At 38.5% G+C, this 22428-nt stretch overlaps 1 protein-coding gene across 1 annotated transcript in view; it reads left to right on the top strand.

The window, feature by feature from the left end:
- Positions 1–22428, top strand: part of LOC110462649 (ATP-dependent DNA helicase Q4-like) — a 291960-nt gene that overhangs the window by 24306 nt on the left and 245226 nt on the right. Inside the window, exons 7-12 of the mRNA XM_021516717.1 lie at positions 3053–3246; positions 3476–3649; positions 4252–4383; positions 9638–9730; positions 12340–12476; positions 16952–17215. Coding sequence (XP_021372392.1) covers positions 3053–3246; positions 3476–3649; positions 4252–4383; positions 9638–9730; positions 12340–12476; positions 16952–17215 — 994 coding nt within the window. The remainder of the gene's footprint in view (positions 1–3052; positions 3247–3475; positions 3650–4251; positions 4384–9637; positions 9731–12339; positions 12477–16951; positions 17216–22428) is intronic.

Genomic DNA, 22428 nt, shown 5'->3' with positions numbered 1-22428 from the left:
GCTTATGACATGGTGGTACAAGTGAGCTTATGACATGGTGGTACAAGTGAGCTTATGACATGGTGGTACAAGTGAGCTTATGACATGGTGGTACAAGTGAGCTTATGACATGGTGGTACAAGTGAGCTTATGACATGGTGGTACAAGTGAGCTTATGACATGGTGGTACAAGTGAGCTTATGACATGGTGGTACAAGTGAGCTTATGACATGGTGGTACAAGTGAGCTTATGACATGGTGGTACAAGTGAGCTTATGACATGGTGGTACAAGTGAGCTTATGACATGGTGGTACAAGTGAGCTTATGACATGGTGGTACAAGTGAGCTTATGACATGGTGGTACAAGTGAGCTTATGACATGGTGGTACAAGTGAGCTTATGACATGGTGGTACAAGTGAGCTTATGACATGGTGGTACAAGTTAGCTTATGACATGGTGCAGTGTGGGTCGTCCTTCATCTCAGGGTCATCACATAGGTCCAGTATCAGGTTGGGGTGAAGAGCTATCAAGTTGTTCAAATGAATGAACTTTACCCACTTTATAGGTCAATTGTTTGAAATGTGTTAAAACCATTAAACGACTTCTGAATAACCAAGAGTAATAGAGTCATATAAATTGGTGGTAGCATCCTAAGGGCTAACACATTTATATAGTGACATTTACCTACAGGCCACAGAGTCCAATGTGTCTTTCTTAAACCACTTCTATGTAACAAAGGTCCTTAGGTAAGCGTAGTTGGCTTGTACAATGTAGCTTATTGGTGTAAATGACTAGAGTGTGTACGACCCCAACAAATTATGTTGACCAACTTTGAAGGTCATATGAGTTAAGCTTGTTGCAATATTTCAACAAAGATTCCTAAAGTGTAGAGTATTGAAATCCTCCAGTAAAGACCAGTAATGTGTAGAGTAATGAGATTCAGTGTGCCAGGATTTAACTAAATTTCAACTTGTTCCACTGTGATGGGCAATACAGGCACATTTGGCCTCTTGTTTATGTCTTTTTACCATGTTGCAATTATAATTTTGTAAATTGAGAAGAAACTTCTCGAAAATGGTTCCTATTTCATTGTTGCTTTCTAAGTAGTTTTCAGGAATAAAATTACAAAAAGACAAATAAGCAAACAGAATAGATTGGAATTTTTTTTCTTCAAATTTTAAGGAAATTCGGTAAATGATTCCTGGTGCCAGACCCTTTGCACTCCTGACTAAATCCTTGTAGATATATGTTTGTTGCAATGGTTGGATATATAATCTTTCAGAAGTGTATAATAACAATTGTCTGTAAAGATCTGTACTTACAGTCTCCCCACCATTACTTGTGTCTGGATCACCTAATCGGGCGTTTAGGGTACGTCTGTTAATGATGTTTTCACAAGTGGGGAATTTCAAAGCAATAGCTAGCTGCACTGATATATAATCCAAAGAAGCCTTTTAACGCGGTGAAATCAATTTCCTAAAATTGGATTTTTTGCTGCCAGCAGAACTTTAATTTCAAGATATCAGCCTTCCTTATGATCTGGAAAAGTTCAGGACAATGTTTTTCTGTCAGCTTCTGACAGTGTGTTGTACTTGTATGAAGCTGCATTTAGTGTCAGCAATTATCAAATAGAAATAAAATGATGTATGTTAGATTCAGCTAAATGTGTGAGCCTGATTTGTAGCTTGACAATTGAAGATTAACTCCGGGTCAGTGTAACGATCCACTTTGTTAGCACGCCTACTTGAAGGGCAAGTGAGCTTCTGCCTCAGTATGATATCTGTTGTCTGTCTTTTATCCATGAACTTTATCTTTGAATGACTTCTTCTTAAGATCTTATAGGCCCATATTCATGCTATTCAACTGGTAGTTTCCTGGGATGAAGCCTGAAAAAAGTGTTTACTAAAATCTTCTTCTGAAGAACCAATAAGCATAGAGTCATGATATGTGTCTAGCAGCTTCCTAGCATGGATCCCAAAAGATGGATGGACAAAAGGCACGGGATAATGATATTTGGCCAGTAATATGCTGGTCACAGGGGATCAAGTTTTTTAAATGACTTTTTCAGAATAACAAGAGGCCCAGGGTTATGATATTTAGCCAGTAGCATGTTGAATTAAAGGCTATCAATTTTGTTCAAATGAATGACCTTACCCACTTTCAAGGTCACAGGAGCCAAATTTGTTTAAACCTTTTAGCATCTTTTAAAAGCACCATGAGGGCTAGGTTGATTTTATTTGACAGGAGCCTGTTGGGATAAAGGGCTATTTAAGTTTGTTCAAATGAATGAACTTAACCTGCTTTCAAGGTACCATGCATCATTTATTTTTGAGTCGCAAGCGACGCTCTGTCATAGTAGCTCAACCTACTTCAGACAAATCGGCACTATTTTTTTAACATTTCGATGACTAGGATCATGATATTTTCACGGTAGGTTAATGGTATGAAGTAAGATGAGTTAAAAGTGTTCAGTTAAGATTCAGAAGGTATTGGTTTAAAGAATCTCCCAACAAAGATCCATAATGTGTATGGTAATGATATTTAGCCTACTTAAAAAATCTGACATTAAAATTCATCGAATGTCACAGATGTGAAATGAAAAATAGGTGAGTAATCCAGGCCCATTGGACCTCTTGTCAGTATAAAGGTACACCTTGTCAGTATAAATGTACACCTTGTCAGTATAAAGGTATACCTTGTCAGTATAAAGGTACACCTTGTCAGTATAAAGGTACGTCTTGTCAGTATAAAGGTATGCCTTGTCAGTATAAAGGTACACCTTGTCAGTATAAATGTACACCTTGTCAGTATAAAGGTACATCTTGTCAGTTTAAGGTCCACTTTGTAATCATATCCACGTATATTCTTCAAGCTTTACACAGCATACAGACATGTACAGTAACAAGATTTTTGTAATCTGCAAATGTCACTTTACATTCTGCAATTCAAACTAGATTTAAGACCTGCCTTAAGTGGTACACAGAGATTCTGGCCCATTCACATACGGCCTGTATTTACACCTAATGTATAGCTGATTAGAGTTAGCTCAGTAAAGATGTTTCGTTTTTCAGAAAAGTCTCCCAGAATAATTTTGTGCGCCTTAATATGAAAGTGAAAACTTACAAGCGTAAAGGAGGTAAAGGCATGACAGGACCGCAGCACAAGCGCTTCATGTGGAAACAAAAGATGGCCGCCCGCAGTGCTAGTAGGGGAGACAACTGTTTCAAGTGCGGACAGCCGGGTCATTGGGCAAACAAATGTCCGGGTAAGCTTTCCAAATTTATTAAAGAATAGAAAAAAGTTTAGGTTAGCCCCTGAAATATATACAGGTGTAAGATATTTTAGGTTTGCTCACTGTCCTACAGTCCTAAATTTTAAATTACCGGTTGATTGGTTGATTGGTTAACTCATTGGCCTTGCATGCAGCTTTGTTAAATTTCCTAAGTCATACCATGGACTTCCTGGTAATTGTGTATCACTTGTACCTTACAAAGGTGGCTCCTCAAAATCTGGAAAGTTTGGAGGTGGTGACAGACACGAGGAACCTGTCACTGAAGAGGATTTCCCAAGTCTGCAGGAGGCAGCAATGATGGCAAAGGGTATCAAGGTCAATAAGTCAGAGGTCAAAAAAGAGAAAAGGGTGAAGAAGACACAGAAGGACACAGAGGGTAAGTCCAGATTGGAAAATCTAATAACTGATGTCAGACGTTAATTTTGTCCTAATAAATGTGTTTAATAATGATCATCCACTTATAATACTTAACCGAGCATGTTCTACAGCATTGAACAGCCACCTGAGCGTTTTGGTATCTATATACTGTATACCAGGAGAATTTTGTCCTGTCAAACTTTTCGCCCAATATAAAATTCACCCTCCTCATTGAATTACTATGTATTTTATAATGTTTATAAATGTTAATTAATATAACATGTGTAAACATGTTGATGAATACATCTGGGTCCATAGCTGATAAAACATTTGGGTGTCAGAATTAATTTTCTCCATATTTTGGCAGAGCTTATCTTGTGCACTCAAAATAGTTTCAGACCAAATCTCTTAAAAGACTGCAAATATATACCAGTAGATTGTTCTTGGTACAAAGTTATTCCAGTAATAAAAAAGGTATTTATTTGTTGAAATGTCTACAGTAGTGTTTACACAAAGAGAAGACCAGACACCATCCCTGTTTACAGTAAATTACACTTTGTATTGAGGCATTACCCTCTGCTGGCCTAGATGTACATATGTAGTTGTGGCTATTGTGTTTAGATGTTTCCCAGTATTCTTCTGAAGACGAGGATGACGAAGATGTTCAGATTGAGGCTGGGATCACAAGATCGGCCCCGGAGGAGGCAATAGTGCCGCCCCCTATTTCACCGTTTATCACATCCTGTACGGAAGGTAAGGGCAAACTGTACATCGGTTATCACATCCTGAACGGAAGGTAAGGGCAAACTGTACATCGGCTATCACATCCTGTACGGAAGGTAAGGGCAGACTGTACATCGGTTATCACATCCTGAACGGAAGGTAAGGGCAAACTGTACATCGGCTATCACATCCTGTACGGAAGGTAAGGGCAAACTGTACATCGGTTATCACATCCTGTACGGAAGGTAAGGGCAGACTGTATATCGGTCATCACATCCTGTACGGAAGGGAAGGGCAGACTGTACATGGGTTATCACATCCTGTACGGAAGGTAAGGGCAGACTGTATATCGGTGATCACATCCTGTACGGAAGGTAAGGGCAGACTGTCCATCGGTTATCACATCCTGTACGGAAGGTAAGGGCATACTGTATATCGGTCATCACATCCTGTACGGAAGGGAAGGGCAGACTGTACATGGGTTATCACATCCTGTACGGAAGGTAAGGGCAGCCTGTACATCGGTTATCACATCCTGTACGGAAGGTAAGGGCAGACTGTATATCGGTCATCACATCCTGTACGGAAGGTAAGGGCAGACTGTACATCGGTTATCACATCCTGTACGGAAGGTCAGGGCCGACTGTACATCGGTTATCACATCCTGAACGGAAGGTAAGGGCAGACTGTATATCGGTTATCACATCCTGTACGGCAGGTAAGGGCAGACTGTATATCGGTGATCACATCCTGTACGGAAGGTAAGGTCAGACTGTACATCGGTTATCACACCCTGTACGGAAGGTAAGGGCAGACTGGACATCGGTTATCACATCCTGTACGGCAGGTAAGGGCAGACTGTATATCGGTTATCACATCCTGTACGGCAGGTAAGGGCAGACTGTATATCGGTGATCACATCCTGTACGGAAGGTTAGGGCAGACTGTACATCGGTTATCACACTCTGTACGGAAGGTTAGGGCAGACTGTACATCGGTTATCACATCCTGTACAGAAGGTAAGGGCAGACTGTACATCGGTTATCAAATCCTGTACAGAAGGTAAGGACAGACTGTACATCGGTTATCACATCCTGTACAGAAGGTTAGGGCAGACAGTACATCGGTTATCACATCCTGTACGGAAGGTAAGGGCAGACTGTACATCGGTTATCACATCCTGTACGGAAGGTTAGGCCAGACTTTACATCGGTTATCACATTATCACATCCTGTACGGAAGGTAAGGACAAACTGTACATCGGTTATCACATCCTGTACGGAAGGTTGGGGCAGACTGTACATCGGTTATCACATCCTGTACGGAAGGTTAGGCCAGACTGTACATCGGTTATCACATTATCACATCCTGTACGGAAGGTAAGGACAGACTGTACATCGGTTATCACATCCTGTACGGAAGTTAAGGGCAGACTGTACATCGGTTATCACAGCCTGTACGGAAGGTAAGGGCAGACTGTACATCCTGTACGGAAGGTTAGGCCAGACTGTACATCGGTTATCACATTATCAAATCCTGTACGGAAGGTAAGGACAGACTGAACATCGGTTATCACATCCTGTACGGAAGGTAAGGGAAGACTGTACATCGGTTATCACATCCTGTACAGAAGGTTAGGGCAGACAGTACATCGGTTATCACATCCTGTACGGAAGGTAAGGGCAGACTGAACATCGGTTATCACATCCTGTACAGAAGGTAAGGACAGACTGTACATCGGTTATCACATCCTGTACGGAAGTTAAGGGCAGACTGTACATCGGTTATCACAACCTGTACAGAAGGTAAGGGCAGACTGTACTTCGGTTATCACATCCTGTACAGAAGGTAAGGGCAGCCTGTACATCGGTTATCACATCCTGTACGGAAGGTAAGGGAAGACTGTACATCGGTTATCACATCCTGTACAGAAGGTAAGGGCAGACTGTACTTCGGTTATCACATCCTGTACAGAAGGTAAGGGCAGACTGTACATCGGTTATTTCGCCCAGAAGTCTCGATTGTTCAACAGCATTTGAAAATTGTTGCTGATGGTTTGATGGTCATCTCTTGTAATTTGAGGAAACAGTACAGATTTTTTGCAGAATTGGAGATTTGCTTTTGTGCCATCTACTTGGGGACACAAAAGTGACCAAAATAAATCTGCTGCACCCATTGCAGTATTTGGGATCTTAACATTTCTCTCTGCTTCTGGCTGCCTTTTTTTCCCTAGATCTCGCTTGGAAACACCTCAGTTTTGGCTTTAATGTTAGACGATCCTCCAGGTTAGGAAGGCAACAAGACATACCAAAGTCCTTAAAAATGATAGTTGTTGTTCCCTGCTTAACGTTAATCATTTAGGGTAATGGCAACAACTTGTTCAATCGTTTTCAGTATAATGTGACCGGGCGGAAAGTATTTCAGTTAGATAGCACTATAAAGTCGGCATCAGATCCACCCTATCACAAGGAAGCAAATACACCAACATACCCTGTCTCCGGCACACATACACATGCACACATACGTGACACACAAAGAGGCATGTCCTTAAATGACCTAAGCTGTTGATAGGACGTTAAACCCTGTAAACCAACTATATGCCATTCTCCTTGGATATCAGAATGTTACCTTCTGAAATCAGGTCTCCAAGCCTACTATATACAGTTATGGCCCTTTAAGCATATTATTAGCCAGATGTGTCTGGAGATAGGGGGTTATAAATTGCTTGCAATGCTAGTTTATCTTACCTGTAATAATGCTATTCTGTTTGGTTTTTATTGGTTTTTAGGCCACTTTCTTACATTAGAAACTGTCTGTCAAATACATAGTTTACCACTGTAAGATTTAAAAACAGCTTGTCTTGTATACTTATCATGAGTTGTAGGACTATGTTGTTGTCTGTGGACTTAAAACCAACAATAATGATGAAGTTGTTACTGTGGTGAGACACTGGAATACCACCCTTTTATTTGTTCAATTATGTGCACATTGCTTGTTAAACGTATGAAAGTTATTGTTAATGTAGGAGGAGATCGCTGGATAAAAATCAAATACTGAAATAAACAAAGGAAAATATTTTTTGCAAAAATTGTCAAATCAAAGTTCTTTTCAGGGGAAACACAACAACATGTCATGATAATAAAGCCTAACAAGTTTCAAAGAAATCGATCAAAAATTGTAGGAGATCTCCAGACAAAATATCAAATACTGAAATAAACAAAGGTGACAATAACTATTTGCAAAAATATTCAAATCAAAATTCTTTTAAAGGGACATCACGTGAAGAGCCATATTTTTTTTAATGAATGTATATATTGTATGCACTTACACTTATGTTACCTCGCTATTCTCATATTCATAGTCCGTTCCAAATGTCCTGTTTGACCACTTGAATTGTTCGGGAAAGCCCTGCTAAAAATAGCGCCAATAACGTCACCTGACCCAGCAGGAAACGGTTTCCAGAGGGGCCCCCAGAGAGGGGCCGTCAGGCAACTGCAACTTCTTACCGCGCTATGAAACCAAGTAATATGATTTCTGAGTCTGTATTCAAACTTATTGAACAGTAATTATTCATCATCAGAAGTTAATTGCACGCTTGCCAATATTCAGAATTTAAATTTATTTAGCTTTAAACATATTTGTTGCCAATGAAATTGAACAAGGGATGGGGCACAAGTTTTTACAATTTATCACAGCCTTCTCCCATCATACATTTACAATTAAATGTCAACAATGATAATAGGCGTAAACATAAAGTAGATATTTATAAATATATTTTGAATTTAGTACCAGAATGTGACCGGTACAGATGGTACGGGGCTAAATACCTTCCCTCAACCATGGGACAAAACCTTTCTGATTTTTTTATATATTGCTGGGGCAGAAGAGGCCGGGTATTCATATAAGTACTAATTTAAATCTTGTATGTAAAACCAAAAATAATCGTTTAATTCAGCAATATAATCAAATCATACCATTTTACTGAACCCGGTAATATTATAAACTATGTAAATCTAATAGCACACGTATCTTGATGACCCCGAAAATATGCCGTGGGCCTTCACAACAGTTATCCCTTCGAGGACCTCATGGCAAAATCAAACTAACCAGTCACTTATCCCTTCCTTTCGCATAAACGACTGTATAATCATAGAAACACAAAGTAAATTATCTCCGATAAATGCCCATTAACATATTAAACTAAGTTCATCTGTGTTCAAACTCAGACAAAGATACTAGCAAGCTTAATAGTTTTAGATATTTATTACAAATTATATAGGGCGCTATATAAATGCTGTATATTATTATTATTATGTACGTGAAAGTTTGTTATCGCTATTTCTCAAGAATACCAGAGAGATCTTTCTCAAATTTTATATGTAGGTTCCCCTTGGTCCTTAGCTGTGCAGGGCATTTTTTTGAGAGTGATCGGATAAACAACATGGCCAACAGGCAGCCATCTTTGATTTTGATATTGAAAGTTTGTTATCGCTATTTCTCAAGAATACCAGAGAGATCTTTCTCAAATTTTATATGTAGGTTCCCCTTGGTCCTTAGCTGTGCAGGGCATTTTTTTGAGAGTGATCGGATAAACAACATGGCCAACAGGCAGCCATCTTTGATTTTGATATTGAAAGTTTGTTATCGCTATTTCTCAAGAAGTACCAGAGGGATCTTTCTCAAATTTTATATGTAGGTACCCCTTGGTCCTTAGCTGTGCTGGGAACCTTTTGAGATTGATCGGATAAACAACATGGCCGACAGGCAGCCATCTTTGATTTTGATATTGAAAGTTTGTTATTGCTATTTCTCGGGAAGTACAGGAGGGATCTTTCTCAAATTTTAAATGTAGGTTCCCCTTGATCCCTCGTTGTGTATGTTATATTTTGAGACTGATCATAAAAACAAAATGGATTAAAAGATGAACTAAACAGATCTTTCTCATATTGCAATGATCGATTCTATTTCTTTCACATTAAGTACTGTACTAGTAAATATGTGAAATGACAAACTCACTTTGAAGGTTGGCTTTCATACACATCAGTATTAACTTTAGATCAAAAGTTACCTCAAGGAGCATTTACTGTTAACATGACTCGATCAAACAGATTAGAAGAAAGAAGAGAAAAGATCGAACTGACAAAGAACTAATAAAGATGGTACAAAGGTGGGCGCCAAGATCCCTCTGGGATCTCTTGTTTTTATATTTTTTTACATATCATTATACAGGAGTTAGCCATTTAACAGTTAATGGAGTAACATCAATTCATGTTTGTTTTTTTAGAAACCCCAGAGGATGTTTGGAAAGGCTTGAAGATGTTTGGATACGATGCGTTCAGGAGAGGACAAGAAAGAGCTATCATGAGAATTCTGTCTGGTAGATACACTTATACCTAACATCATATTGCTTAATTATACGATCACTGAATTAAAACAATGTAGATACACTTATACCTAACATCATATTGCTTAATTATATGATCACTGAATTAAAACAATGTAGATACACTTAAACCTAACATCATAATGCTTAATTATACGATCACTGAATTAAAACAATGTAGATACACTTAAACCTAACATCATATTGCTTAATTATACAATCACTGAATTAAAACAATGTAGATACACTTATACCTAACATCATATTGCTTAATTATATGATCACTGAATTAAAACAATGTAGATACACTTATACCTAACATCATATTGCTTAATTATACAATCACTGAATTAAAACAATGTAGATACACTTATACGATCACTGAATTAAAACAATGTAGATACACTTATACCTAACATCATATTGCTTAATTGTACAATCACTAAATTAAAACAATGTAGATACACTTAAACCTAACATCATATTGCTTAATTATACGATCACTGAATTAAAACAATGTAGATACACTTATACCCAACATCGTATTATTATTTATACAATCACTGAATTAAAACAATGTAGATACACTTATACCCAACATCATATTGCTTAATTATACGATCACTGAATTAAAACAATGTAGATACACTTAAACCTAACATCGTATTATTATTTATACAATCACTGAATTAAAACAATGTAGATACACTTAAACTTAACATCATATTGCTTAATTATACTATCACTGAATTAAAACAATGTAGATACACTTACACCTAACATCATATTGCTTAATTATACGATCACTGAATTAAAACAATGTAGATACACTTATACCCAACATCATATTGCTTAATTATATGATCACTGAATTAAAACAATGTATATACACTTAAACCTAACATCATATTGCTTAATTATACGATCACTGAATTAAAACAAATGTAGATACACTTAAACTTAACATCATATTGCTTAATTATACTATCACTGAATTAAAACAATGTAGATACAATTAAACCTGACATCATATTGCTTAATTATACGATCACTGAATTAAAACAAATGTAGATACACTTAAACTTAACATCATATTGCTTAATTATACGATCACTGAATTAAAACAATGTCATTTTCTGTCATTTCTCAGAGCTAGGCTCTGCTGTTTCCTGATTTAATTAACTGCCCTGGGCAATAACACTATAATTTTATTTGTTCAGCATATTATTATTGCTTCAGGAAATAATTGAATGTGCATCTTGAAATTGTTTTAGAAATGAAATATAACAGGTTTAATCTCTCGCCGGTATTCTGTGATATTTAATGTCTTCGGAAATAAAGATTGGATAGAAAGAAAAAAAATCACAAAATACCAAAGGTGCACATTAATCATATTTCAATTCCATCTGAATTTGTGAAGTATTTTTGGGACCATAAAAATGTGAGCTTTCCCAATGTATTGATACGCATCACTGTAACTGTGGTTCACCCTGTAACTCCCCACCTTCAGATTATGTCAGTTTTGTGTGGATATTGAGTGAAAAATATAAACGGATCATAATGTGACAAACATGACCATCCTTGTTCCAATTTGGGATGGATCAGGAAAAAACAAAATGGCCACCAGCATGTCATCCTAGATTATGCATTTCAAGTCTGTGACTACTATTATTTGGGAACCTCTGAAGAGACCCATAATTCCGATTCACAGGAATAGGAAAAACAAAATGACAGTCAGAGTCTATATTGAATTTCTCATTAACCCCTCAACATATTCATATCTACACCATAGTATGGTAACATTGAGGTCTACCCCCAAACAGTAGACATTGGTCGATTTTATACCCCACAGACAAATGTTGAATATCTAGCTCAGATGAAGCTGGGGATATATATTATGTCACCCTTCTTATTTGTAACACTCTTTCTGATTGGATATCTTGCCGGGGTCTATATTTCTATAGACCCCGCTCTGCTGGGATCTATAAAAGCATGTGCGAGGGGAGATAACTCAAACTAGAATCTCTCTTCATAAGAACAATGATGGCATCCGACACACACATGCGTTCGTGGTTTACAAATCATTCACAGGATGAAATAGCCTACAGGCAATCTTAAACGACAGCAAATTCAATGTAGGCTATCTTAAACGACAGCAAATTCAACTAAACAGACACTGATGGGACCTCTAGGGTGCTTATTGCAAAGATGGTTTTGTGTTGTCCGAAATATTGCAGAAAAGGTGTCTGGCAGGGGCTATTTTGATAACATTCAAGTACAGCTCAAACTCACAAAGTAACTTATAACTGAAATAAAAGTAATAATAGATTGTCAGGATGACAAATTCGTTCTCTCTGGGTTAGGAGGGGTCTACTGGCTCATAGACCCCTCCTAACCCAGAGATAAATAATAATGTAAGCTTGTTGTTTCATTAGTTTAATTTGATATGAGGAGAACGTCAACACAAATGCTGAGAGTGTTGTAAGCTGAAGAGTTGTGTAAATCATGTAAATTTTGATGTAAAAAACCCCATGTAAATTGTGATGTCAAAAAAACCCATGTAGATTATGATGAAAATAAATGTCTGCTGTTGTGTTTGACAGGTCAGTCCACGCTGGTTGTCCTGTCGACAGGGGGAGGTAAATCTCTGTGTTACCAGTTACCGGCCTATCTATATGCCAAGAGGTCAAAGAGCATCGCCCTGGTGATATCACCTCTTGTTTCCCTCATGGAGGACCAGGTAATTAAAGACGTAATTAGACATGATGGATTGGACCAAAGTTCCAGCCCTGGACCCCCCAGTTCTAAACACCTTCTAAGCTATCTGGCGATCAACCAAGTCCAGATAAGCTACACTCTACCATCCATTTTTTGCCCCTGATAACAACCATATCAACAACACTGGTTTCAGCGATAGTGTTCGTCACAATTGTTGGTCATTGCTATCAGGTACTGATCGGTTAGAGAGTATGCTTTACACCAAATCAGGATTTCAACCGGTGACTCTAAAATCTAGAGTCAGCGCTAAGCTGTGTGGTCAATAACTAAGCTGTGTGGTCAATAGAAATTAACCGAAAGCTTGACTCAATGCAAAAGCAAACATTTCATGCAGTATATGATAAAAAACAAGTATTTGAAATTATAACTAAATTACATCTATGGTTTCATGAGACAAGAAACAAAAATAAATGTTAATTTCCTAGCAACTTTATTTTAAATATATTTGTATTAAGTTCATCAGGCAATGACACTCTGTCCCAGATCCATAAAACTGGGTTGGAAATTAAAAATAGGCTGAACTGTCATTACAATGTGAAATTTATCTGGAACAGTTGTAGTGTAAAAAAATGAGTTTTTGTTAAGGTTACATGCTACCTTCCACATCATCTCCTTTCCTCGTATAACCCTGGCTGTGGTGAGGACATTTAATCCCAAACAAACTAAATCATACCTGCAGTGACGGTGCAAGGGCTCGCGAGACATTGTGTTTACACACGCAAATTTTATGGGACATCTTGGGATATTTTGGGGACAATTAAACAAATGATAAAAACAATTTCAATGATTTATTATGATGATAGATTGGAAATTCTGTTCAGCTTTACCAAATTTATTATCACTATTACATCTCATTTACATTACACAACATCATTGATTTTCATTTTACATGTGTTACAATCATTTATCATTTAATCCACATAACATCAGCTATGTTTATAAGAAATGATATATATAGATCTTATACCTTTCTGTGACATTAACTTGATATATCACAGGTGCTGCATCTGATTATCTACAAATATTTGTAAATCTTTTATTAACATTTTTATCTGGTCTGGTAATATGCTTGGATCAAGAATGAGGCTGAGAGTTTTACAATGAACTAGTTAGAAAGTACCTATTAGGATGAGGAATGTAAAAATAACACAAACAACAGATAGTTGATAGCATGGTTCCATTGATTACACCAGTGTAACAATGATAGCACTGTAATCTAGTCTGACAGTGTTCACTGTAATCCAGTCTGACAGTGTTCACTGTAATCCAGACTGACAGTGTTCACTGTAATCCATCAGACAGTGTTCACTGTAATCCAGTTTGACAGTGTTCACTGTAACCCAGTCTGACAGTGTTCACTGTAATCCAGTCTGACAGTGTTATCTGTAATCCAGTCTGACAGTGTTCACTGTAATCCAGTCTGACAGTGTTCACTGTAATCAAGTCTGACAGTGTTCACTGTAATCCAGTATGACAGTGTTCACTGTTATCCAGTCTGACAGTGTTCACTGTAATCCAGTCTGACAGTGTTCACTGATGCCAAGTCCTACACACACGCCACGCCATAAAGCTTCATGCCTGTACATCGTAAAATCTGAATTCAACATATTTTAAGCACTTTTTCACATATCGAACTGAAACTTTGTATATAATTCCATTTTTGTTATTCAGATAACGTATCTCCTGATGTCGCCGACTTAATTTATTAATGTTGAGATACTATCTAACTACGCTTCGTTAGCTTCCAGGTCAATCACCGTGGGCCACACTGCCGACCAATTATTTCCCTGTTAATATATCATATATCTAACTGAAAGGTGTAATAGATGATGATCCGTTATTAGAGTCGTCTCTGTACACATTACACCTCTGATTTGTATTAGAGTTACCTCCCTTACACATTATACCTCTGATTTGTATTAGAGTTACCTCCCTTACACATTACACCTCTGATTTGTATTGGAGTCGTCTCCTTTACACATTATACCTCTGATTTGTATTAAAGTTACCTCCCTTACACATTATACCTCTGATTTGTATTAGAGTTACCTCCCTTACACATTACACCTCTGATTTGTATTGGAGTCGTCTCCCTTACACATTATACCTCTGATTTGTATTAGAGTTACCTCCCTTACACATTATACCTCTGATTTGTATTAGAGTTACCTCCCTTACACATTATACCTCTGATTTGTATTAGAGTTACCTCCCTTACACATTATACCTCTGATTTGTATTAGAGTTACCTCCCTTACACATTATACCTCTGATTTGTATTAGAGTTACCTCCCTTACACATTATACCTCTGATTTGTATTAGAGTTACCTCCCTTACACATTATACCTCTGATTTGTATTAGAGTTACCTCCCTTACACATTATACCTCTGATTTGTATTAGAGTTACCTCCCTTACACATTATACCTCTGATTTGTATTAGAGTTACCTCCCTTACACATTATACCTCTGATTTGTATTAGAGTTACCTCCCTTACACATTATACCTCTGATTTGTATTAGAGTTACCTCCCTTACACATTATACCTCTGATTTGTATTAGAGTTACCTCCCTTACACATTATACCTCTGATTTGTATTAGAGTTACCTCCCTTACACATTATACCTCTGATTTGTATTAGAGTTACCTCCCTTACACATTATACCTCTGATTTGTATTAGAGTTACCTCCCTTACACATTATACCTCTGATTTGTATTAGAGTTACCTCCCTTACACATTATACCTCTGATTTGTATTAGAGTTACCTCCCTTACACATTATACCTCTGATTTGTATTAGAGTTACCTCCCTTACACATTATACCTCTGATTTGTATTAGAGTTACCTCCCTTACACATTATACCTCTGATTTGTATTAGAGTTACCTCCCTTACACATTATACCTCTGATTTGTATTAGAGTTACCTCCCTTACACATTATACCTCTGATTTGTATTAGAGTTACCTCCCTTACACATTATACCTCTGATTTGTATTAGAGTTACCTCCCTTACACATTATACCTCTGATTTGTATTAGAGTTACCTCCCTTACACATTATACCTCTGATTTGTATTAGAGTTACCTCCCTTACACATTATACCTCTGATTTGTATTAGAGTTACCTCCCTTACACATTATACCTCTGATTTGTATTAGAGTTACCTCCCTTACACATTATACCTCTGATTTGTATTAGAGTTACCTCCCTTACACATTATACCTCTGATTTGTATTAGAGTTACCTCCCTTACACATTATACCTCTGATTTGTATTAGAGTTACCTCCCTTACACATTATACCTCTGATTTGTATTAGAGTTACCTCCCTTACACATTATACCTCTGATTTGTATTAGAGTTACCTCCCTTACACATTATACCTCTGATTTGTATTAGAGTTACCTCCCTTACACATTATACCTCTGATTTGTATTAGAGTTACCTCCCTTACACATTATACCTCTGATTTGTATTAGAGTTACCTCCCTTACACATTATACCTCTGATTTGTATTAGAGTTACCTCCCTTACACATTATACCTCTGATTTGTATTAGAGTTACCTCCCTTACACATTATACCTCTGATTTGTATTAGAGTTACCTCCCTTACACATTATACCTCTGATTTGTATTAGAGTTACCTCCCTTACACATTATACCTCTGATTTGTATTAGAGTTACCTCCCTTACACATTATACCTCTGATTTGTATTAGAGTTACCTCCCTTACACATTATACCTCTGATTTGTATTAGAGTTACCTCCCTTACACATTATACCTCTGATTTGTATTAGAGTTACCTCCCTTACACATTATACCTCTGATTTGTATTAGAGTTACCTCCCTTACACATTATACCTCTGATTTGTATTAGAGTTACCTCCCTTACACATTATACCTCTGATTTGTATTAGAGTTACCTCCCTTACACATTATACCTCTGATTTGTATTAGAGTTACCTCCCTTACACATTATACCTCTGATTTGTATTAGAGTTACCTCCCTTACACATTATACCTCTGATTTGTATTAGAGTTACCTCCCTTACACATTACACCACTGATTTGTATTAGAGTTGTATCCGTTACACATTATACCTCTGATTTGTATTAGAGTTACTTCCCTTACAAATTATACCTCTGATTTTTATTAGAGTTACCTCCCTTACACATTATACCTCTGATTTGTATAAGAGCTACCTCCCTTACACATTATACCTTTGATTTGTATAAGAGTTGTTTCCCTTACACATTATACCTTTATAGGGAGTTTTTAACTGCGATATATATAGCATTTTTAGTCTGGTTATTTCTTTGACATGATATTGATTGGTCTGTTATAATAAGGAGTTTTGGTCCTGAGACAGGTATTTGTAAATTGATGATATTTGGGGTGTGATCTATTAACCAAAGCTTGTTGTCATACAGATTACAGGTTTACCTGCTGGGTTACATGGGGCTTGTCTTCACACCAACATGACGCCCGCCCAGAAGGAAGGTGTTCTGGCTGCAGTCAAGGATGGGCGTGTCCATTTCCTGTTGGTGTCTCCGGAAGCAGTTGCTGGTGGAAGCATGTCTTTGCTGAACTCAAGTGCTAACTTGCCAACAATCTCCTTCGCCTGTATAGATGAGGCTCATTGTCTGTCAGAGTGGTCTCATAACTTCAGGCCTGCCTACCTCCGCCTCTGTAAGGTAAGTCTACCACTGTCTCTGTAAGGTAGGTCTCCCTCTGTCTCTGTAAGGTAGGTCTGCCTCTGTAAGGTAGGCCTACTTCTGTCTCTGTAAGGTAAGCGTACCTCCGCCTCTTTAAGTTAAGCCTACCTACGCCTCTGTAAGGTAAGTATATCTCTGTCTCTGTAAGTTAAGCCTACCTCTGCCTCTATAAGGTAGGTATCCCTCTGTCTCTGTTAGTTAAGCCTACCTCCGCCTCTGTATGGTAAGTCTACTTCTGTCACCATAAGTTAAGCCTACCTCTGCCTCTGTAAGGTAAGCCTCCCTCTGTCTCTGTAAGGTAGGTCTACCTCTGTCTCTGTAAGGTAAACCTCCCTCTTCCTTTGTAAGGTAGGTCTACCTCTGTCTCTGTAAGGTAAGCCTACTTCTGTCTCTGTGAGGTAGGTCTCCCACTGTCTCTGTAGTTTGGTCAACCTCTGTCTCTGTAAGGTAGGTCTCCCTCTGTCTCTGTAAGTTTGGTCAACCTCTGTCTCTGTAAGGTAGGTCTCCCTCTGTCTCTGTAAGGTAGGTCAACCTCTGTCTCTGTAAGGTAGGTCTACCTCTGTCTCTGTAAGGTAGGTCTACCTCTGTCTCTGTAAGGTAGGTCAACCTCTGTCTCTGTAAGGTAGGTCTCCCTCTGTCTCTGTAAGGTAAGCCTCCCTCTGTCTCTGTAAGGTAAGCCTCCCTCTGTCTCTGTAAGGTAGGTCTACCTCTGTCTCTGTAAGGTAAGCCTACTTCTGTCTCTGTGAGGTAGGTCTCCCACTGTCTCTGTAAGGTAAGCCTCCCTCTGTCTCTGTAAGGTAGGTCAACCTCTGTCTCTGTAAGGTAGGTCTACCTCTGTCTCTGTAAGGTAGGTCTACCTCTGTCTCTGTAAGGTAGGTCAACCTCTGTCTCTGTAAGGTAAGCCTCCCTCTGTCTCTGTAAGGTAAGCCTCCCTCTGTCTCTGTAAGGTAGGTATCCCTCTGTCTCTGTAAGGTAAGCCTACCTCTGTCTCTGTGAGGTAGGTCTCGAAACATTATATAACAGGGTAAGTAACAAAACATTATATAACAGAGTGAGTGACAAAACATTATATAACAGGGTGAGTAACAAAACATTAAATAACAGGGTGAGTAACAAAACATATAACAGGGTGAGTAACAAAACATTATAATAACAGGGTGAGTAACAAAACATTATATAACAGGGTGAGTTACAAAACATATAACAGGGTGAGTAACAAAACATTTTATAACAGCGTGAGTAACAAAAACATTCAATATTATGGTGAGCGATTCTTGTTTATTTTGATTGATTAGATATGTTTGTGTCAAGCATACATTACCTAATTGGTGAGGTGTATTATTGTGTGAAATGACTTGTTGATCAAAAAATTATAAAAATGAATTATTTTCCAGGGTAAGATTGGTTGTTTTGATTGTTAGTCTGACAAAAGTAACATTATGTATTTTGCCACTGCATTCAATTTTGTCCCAGATTTCCCTAAAGAAAAAGAAATCTCACATTTTTTTACAATGAATCACAATAATGGCAAAACTAAAAGATTGACAAACAAGAAATGTACTACATTCATTACACAAGTGAACTCCCTGTGGCTGCTGATGCTGAACAATTGCTTTAGAAGATTTTTTCCTGTTTCTTCCTATGAGAAATGGAAGAGCAGTCCATGTAAAAATATGTGCTCGTTAGTTGATAGCTGTTTCTCTGCACTGATTTAAAAAAAAAGGTTCACCCGGCAAGAGAGGCATGTGAGCTTGTCATCAATACCAGGTCCTTGATTTCCAGGGAGGAAGACGGTATGGTACTCATAGCTTATCTCATGGTCCCAATGAGACCACATGAAGGGGCCAAATTTTGCTATATATATTTGGAGAATATGATATGTCAGTTAGTTTGGAGTGATTTCAGCCACAGTTCACTGAAGTCATTCTGAGAACAGTGTCAACTGTATTGGATTCTGGATCCTTGAGGAAATTTGTAGGAAGTTTTAATTGTTTCTTAGTAATAAATTGAATGCAGGTGCCAGAACCTGTCTTTATTTAGTAGGTCTAGGCAGGGCCACAACGAAGGAAAAGTGTTTAATATATAAAAACTATGGATATGTTGAGCTTTGTCAATTTGTCTCCCTTTTTGACAAGTCCTCTTTTATATGGCCATTTTTGAACAAGCAGATATTGGCTTCAACCCTTGTGTCCAGCTGTCCAATTTTTGCTTATCTGCAGTTTTCTGACTAAAGTTTTAAGCCAAATTTCATGAAGCTTCGCACACTAATTGTTTGGGACCAGCTGAAGGTTAAGGTCACTGCTACAGTATATTTTAATGACGATGGGATAATTTGCTTGTCCACAATTTCCTATCCAAAATTTCATCCAAATTTCATGAAACATCATACAGGTAATCCAGGCACCAATCTCTCAAAGCTGATAGAATTTTAATGGTGCGGCGTCCGTCGTCCGTCAGTAGTCCGCCCGCCGTCAACATTTTACTTTAAACAACTTCTTCTCACTAACCAAAAGGCCTAGGGTGATGATATTTGGCAAGAAGCATGCTGGAATGAAGGGCTACCATGTTTGTTCAAATAAATGACCTTGACTTATATTCAAGGTCACAGGGATCAAATATGTTTAAAACCTTTCAACAACTTCTTCTGAATAACCAAGAGGCATAGGGTGATGATATTTGGCCAGTAACATACATGCTGGGATGAAGGGTTACCAATTTTGTTCAAATAAATGACCTTGATTTATATTCAAGGTCACATGGGTCAAATATGTTTAAAACCTTTCAACAACTTACCCGATAGGCCTAGGGTGATGATATTTGGCCAGTAACATATTGGGATGAAGGGTTAGCAAGTTTGTTCAAATACATGACCTTGACTTATATTCTAGGTCACAGGGGTCAAATATGTTTAAAACATTTGAACAACTTCTTCTGAATAACCAATAGGCCTTGGGTGCATAAATTTGGCCAGTAACATGCTGGGATAAATGGCTACCAAGTTTGTTCAAATAAATGACCTTGATTTATATTCAAGGTCACATGGGTCAAATATGTTTAAAATCTGTCAACAACTTCTTCTGAATAACCAAGAGGCCTAGGGTGATGAGATTTGTTCAGTAACATGCTGTGTCAAAGAGCTACCAGGTTTGTTCAAATAAATGACCTTGACTCATATTCAAGGTCACAGGGGTCAAATATGTTCAAAACATTTAAACAACTTCTTCTGAATAACCAAGATGCCTAAGGTGATGATATTTGTCCAGTAGCATGCTAGGATGAAGGGCTACCAAGTTTGTTCAGATGAATGACCTTGACCAACTTTCAAGGTCACAGGTGTAAAATGTCTTAAAATCTTCAAACAACTTCTTCTGAATAACCAAAAGGCCCAGGGTACTGATATTTGGCCTGTTGCAATCAGGGCTATCAAATGAATGACTTAGACCTACTTTCAACCTAATGTCATTGTTTGACATTCAAGGTCACACTGATTTCCTGCCTGTAGCTGTATTTTAGTCCACTTTTAAGATTACAAGTGTGAGATTAATACCATAGAGGGATGCAGGCCCATTGGGCCACTTGTTTAAACCTTGGTTTGCAAGACAAGACTCCTGTGGCCTTCCTAAGTAGGACTGAGACTCACCAGGTGTAATTACCTGTTACCTGGGGGCTAGGAGGGCTATAAGGTGCACAGTAGGACTGAGACTCACCAGGTGTTATTACCTGTTACCTGGGGGCTAGGTGGGCTATAAGGTGCACAGTAGGACTAAGACTCACCAGGTGTTATTACCTGTTACCTGGGGGCTAGGTGGGCTATAAGGTGCACAGTAGGACTGAGACTCACCATGTGTAATTATCTGTTACCTGGGGGCTAGGAGGGCTATAAGGTGCACAGTAGGACTGAGACTCACCAGGTGTAATTACCTGTTACCTGGGGGCTAGGAGGGCTATAAGGTGCACAGTAGGACTGAGACTCACCAGGTGTTATTACCTGTTACCTGGGGGCTAGGAGGGCTATAAGGTGCACAGTAGGACTGAGACTCACCAGGTGTTATTACCTGTTACCTGGGGGCTAGGAGGGCTATAAGGTGCACAGTAGGACTGAGACTCACCAGGTGTTATTACCTGTTACCTGGGGGCTAGGAGGGCTATAAGGTGCACAGTAGGACTGAGACTCACCAGGTGTTATTACCTGTTACCTGGGGGCTAGGAGGGCTATAAGGTGCACAGTAGGACTGAGACTCACCAGGTGTTATTACCTGTTACCTGGGGGCTAGGAGGGCTATAAGGTGCACAGTAGGACTGAGACTCACCAGGTGTTATTACCTGTTACCTGGGGGCTAGGAGGGCTATAAGGTGCACAGTAGGACTGAGACTCACCAGGTGTTATTACCTGTTACCTGGGGGCTAGGAGGGCTATAAGGTGCACAGTAGGACTGAGACTCACCAGGTGTTATTACCTGTTACCTGGGGGCTAGGAGGGCTATAAGGTGCACAGTAGGACTGAGACTCACCAGGTGTTATTACCTGTTACCTGGGGGCTAGGAGGGCTATAAGGTGCACAGTAGGACTGAGACTCACCAGGTGTAATTATCTGTTACCTGGGGGCTAGGAGGGCTATAAGGTGCACATGCAGGCCTCTTGTTCCCTTAAAATTTCTCACAGCTTCTATCCATTGCTGTTCATTTGGTGGTTTGACTTTAGACTTAGCTGCAAAAAATAGACTTAGCTACAAAATATGAGACTCACATAAGTCACTCAGGTGGCCTATTGTGATTGATTTTTATGTCATTTGTCATATGTCATCCTTAAGAGAGCAATTATCATCATTTGGTTGCTTTATTCATTTTGTCTGCAATCTTGTTCCGTTTTATAGGACCATAACACGGAACAGGATTGCAGACAAATAATCATAAGACGCATAAGCGCTGAATGCACATTATTAGCTCACCTGGCTCAAAGGGCGAAGTAAGCTTATGCCATAGTCGGCGTGCGGCATCCATCTGGCGTCAACTTTTTACTTTAAACAACTATATCTGAATTACCAAGAGGCCAAGGGTGATGGTATTTGGCCAGTAGCATGTGGTGATGTAGGGCTACCAAGTTTTTTTAAATGAATGACCTTGACTTGTTTTCATGGTCACAGGGGTCAATTGTTTTTAAAAGCACTATAAAACAACTACTTAAGATTAACC

Source organism: Mizuhopecten yessoensis, unplaced genomic scaffold (genome assembly GCF_002113885.1).
Source record: "Mizuhopecten yessoensis strain PY_sf001 unplaced genomic scaffold, ASM211388v2 scaffold1461, whole genome shotgun sequence".
NCBI lineage: Eukaryota > Metazoa > Mollusca > Bivalvia > Pectinida > Pectinidae > Mizuhopecten > Mizuhopecten yessoensis.
Note: the sequence above shows the minus strand (reverse complement) of the source record. Positions and strands in the feature narration are given on the sequence as shown.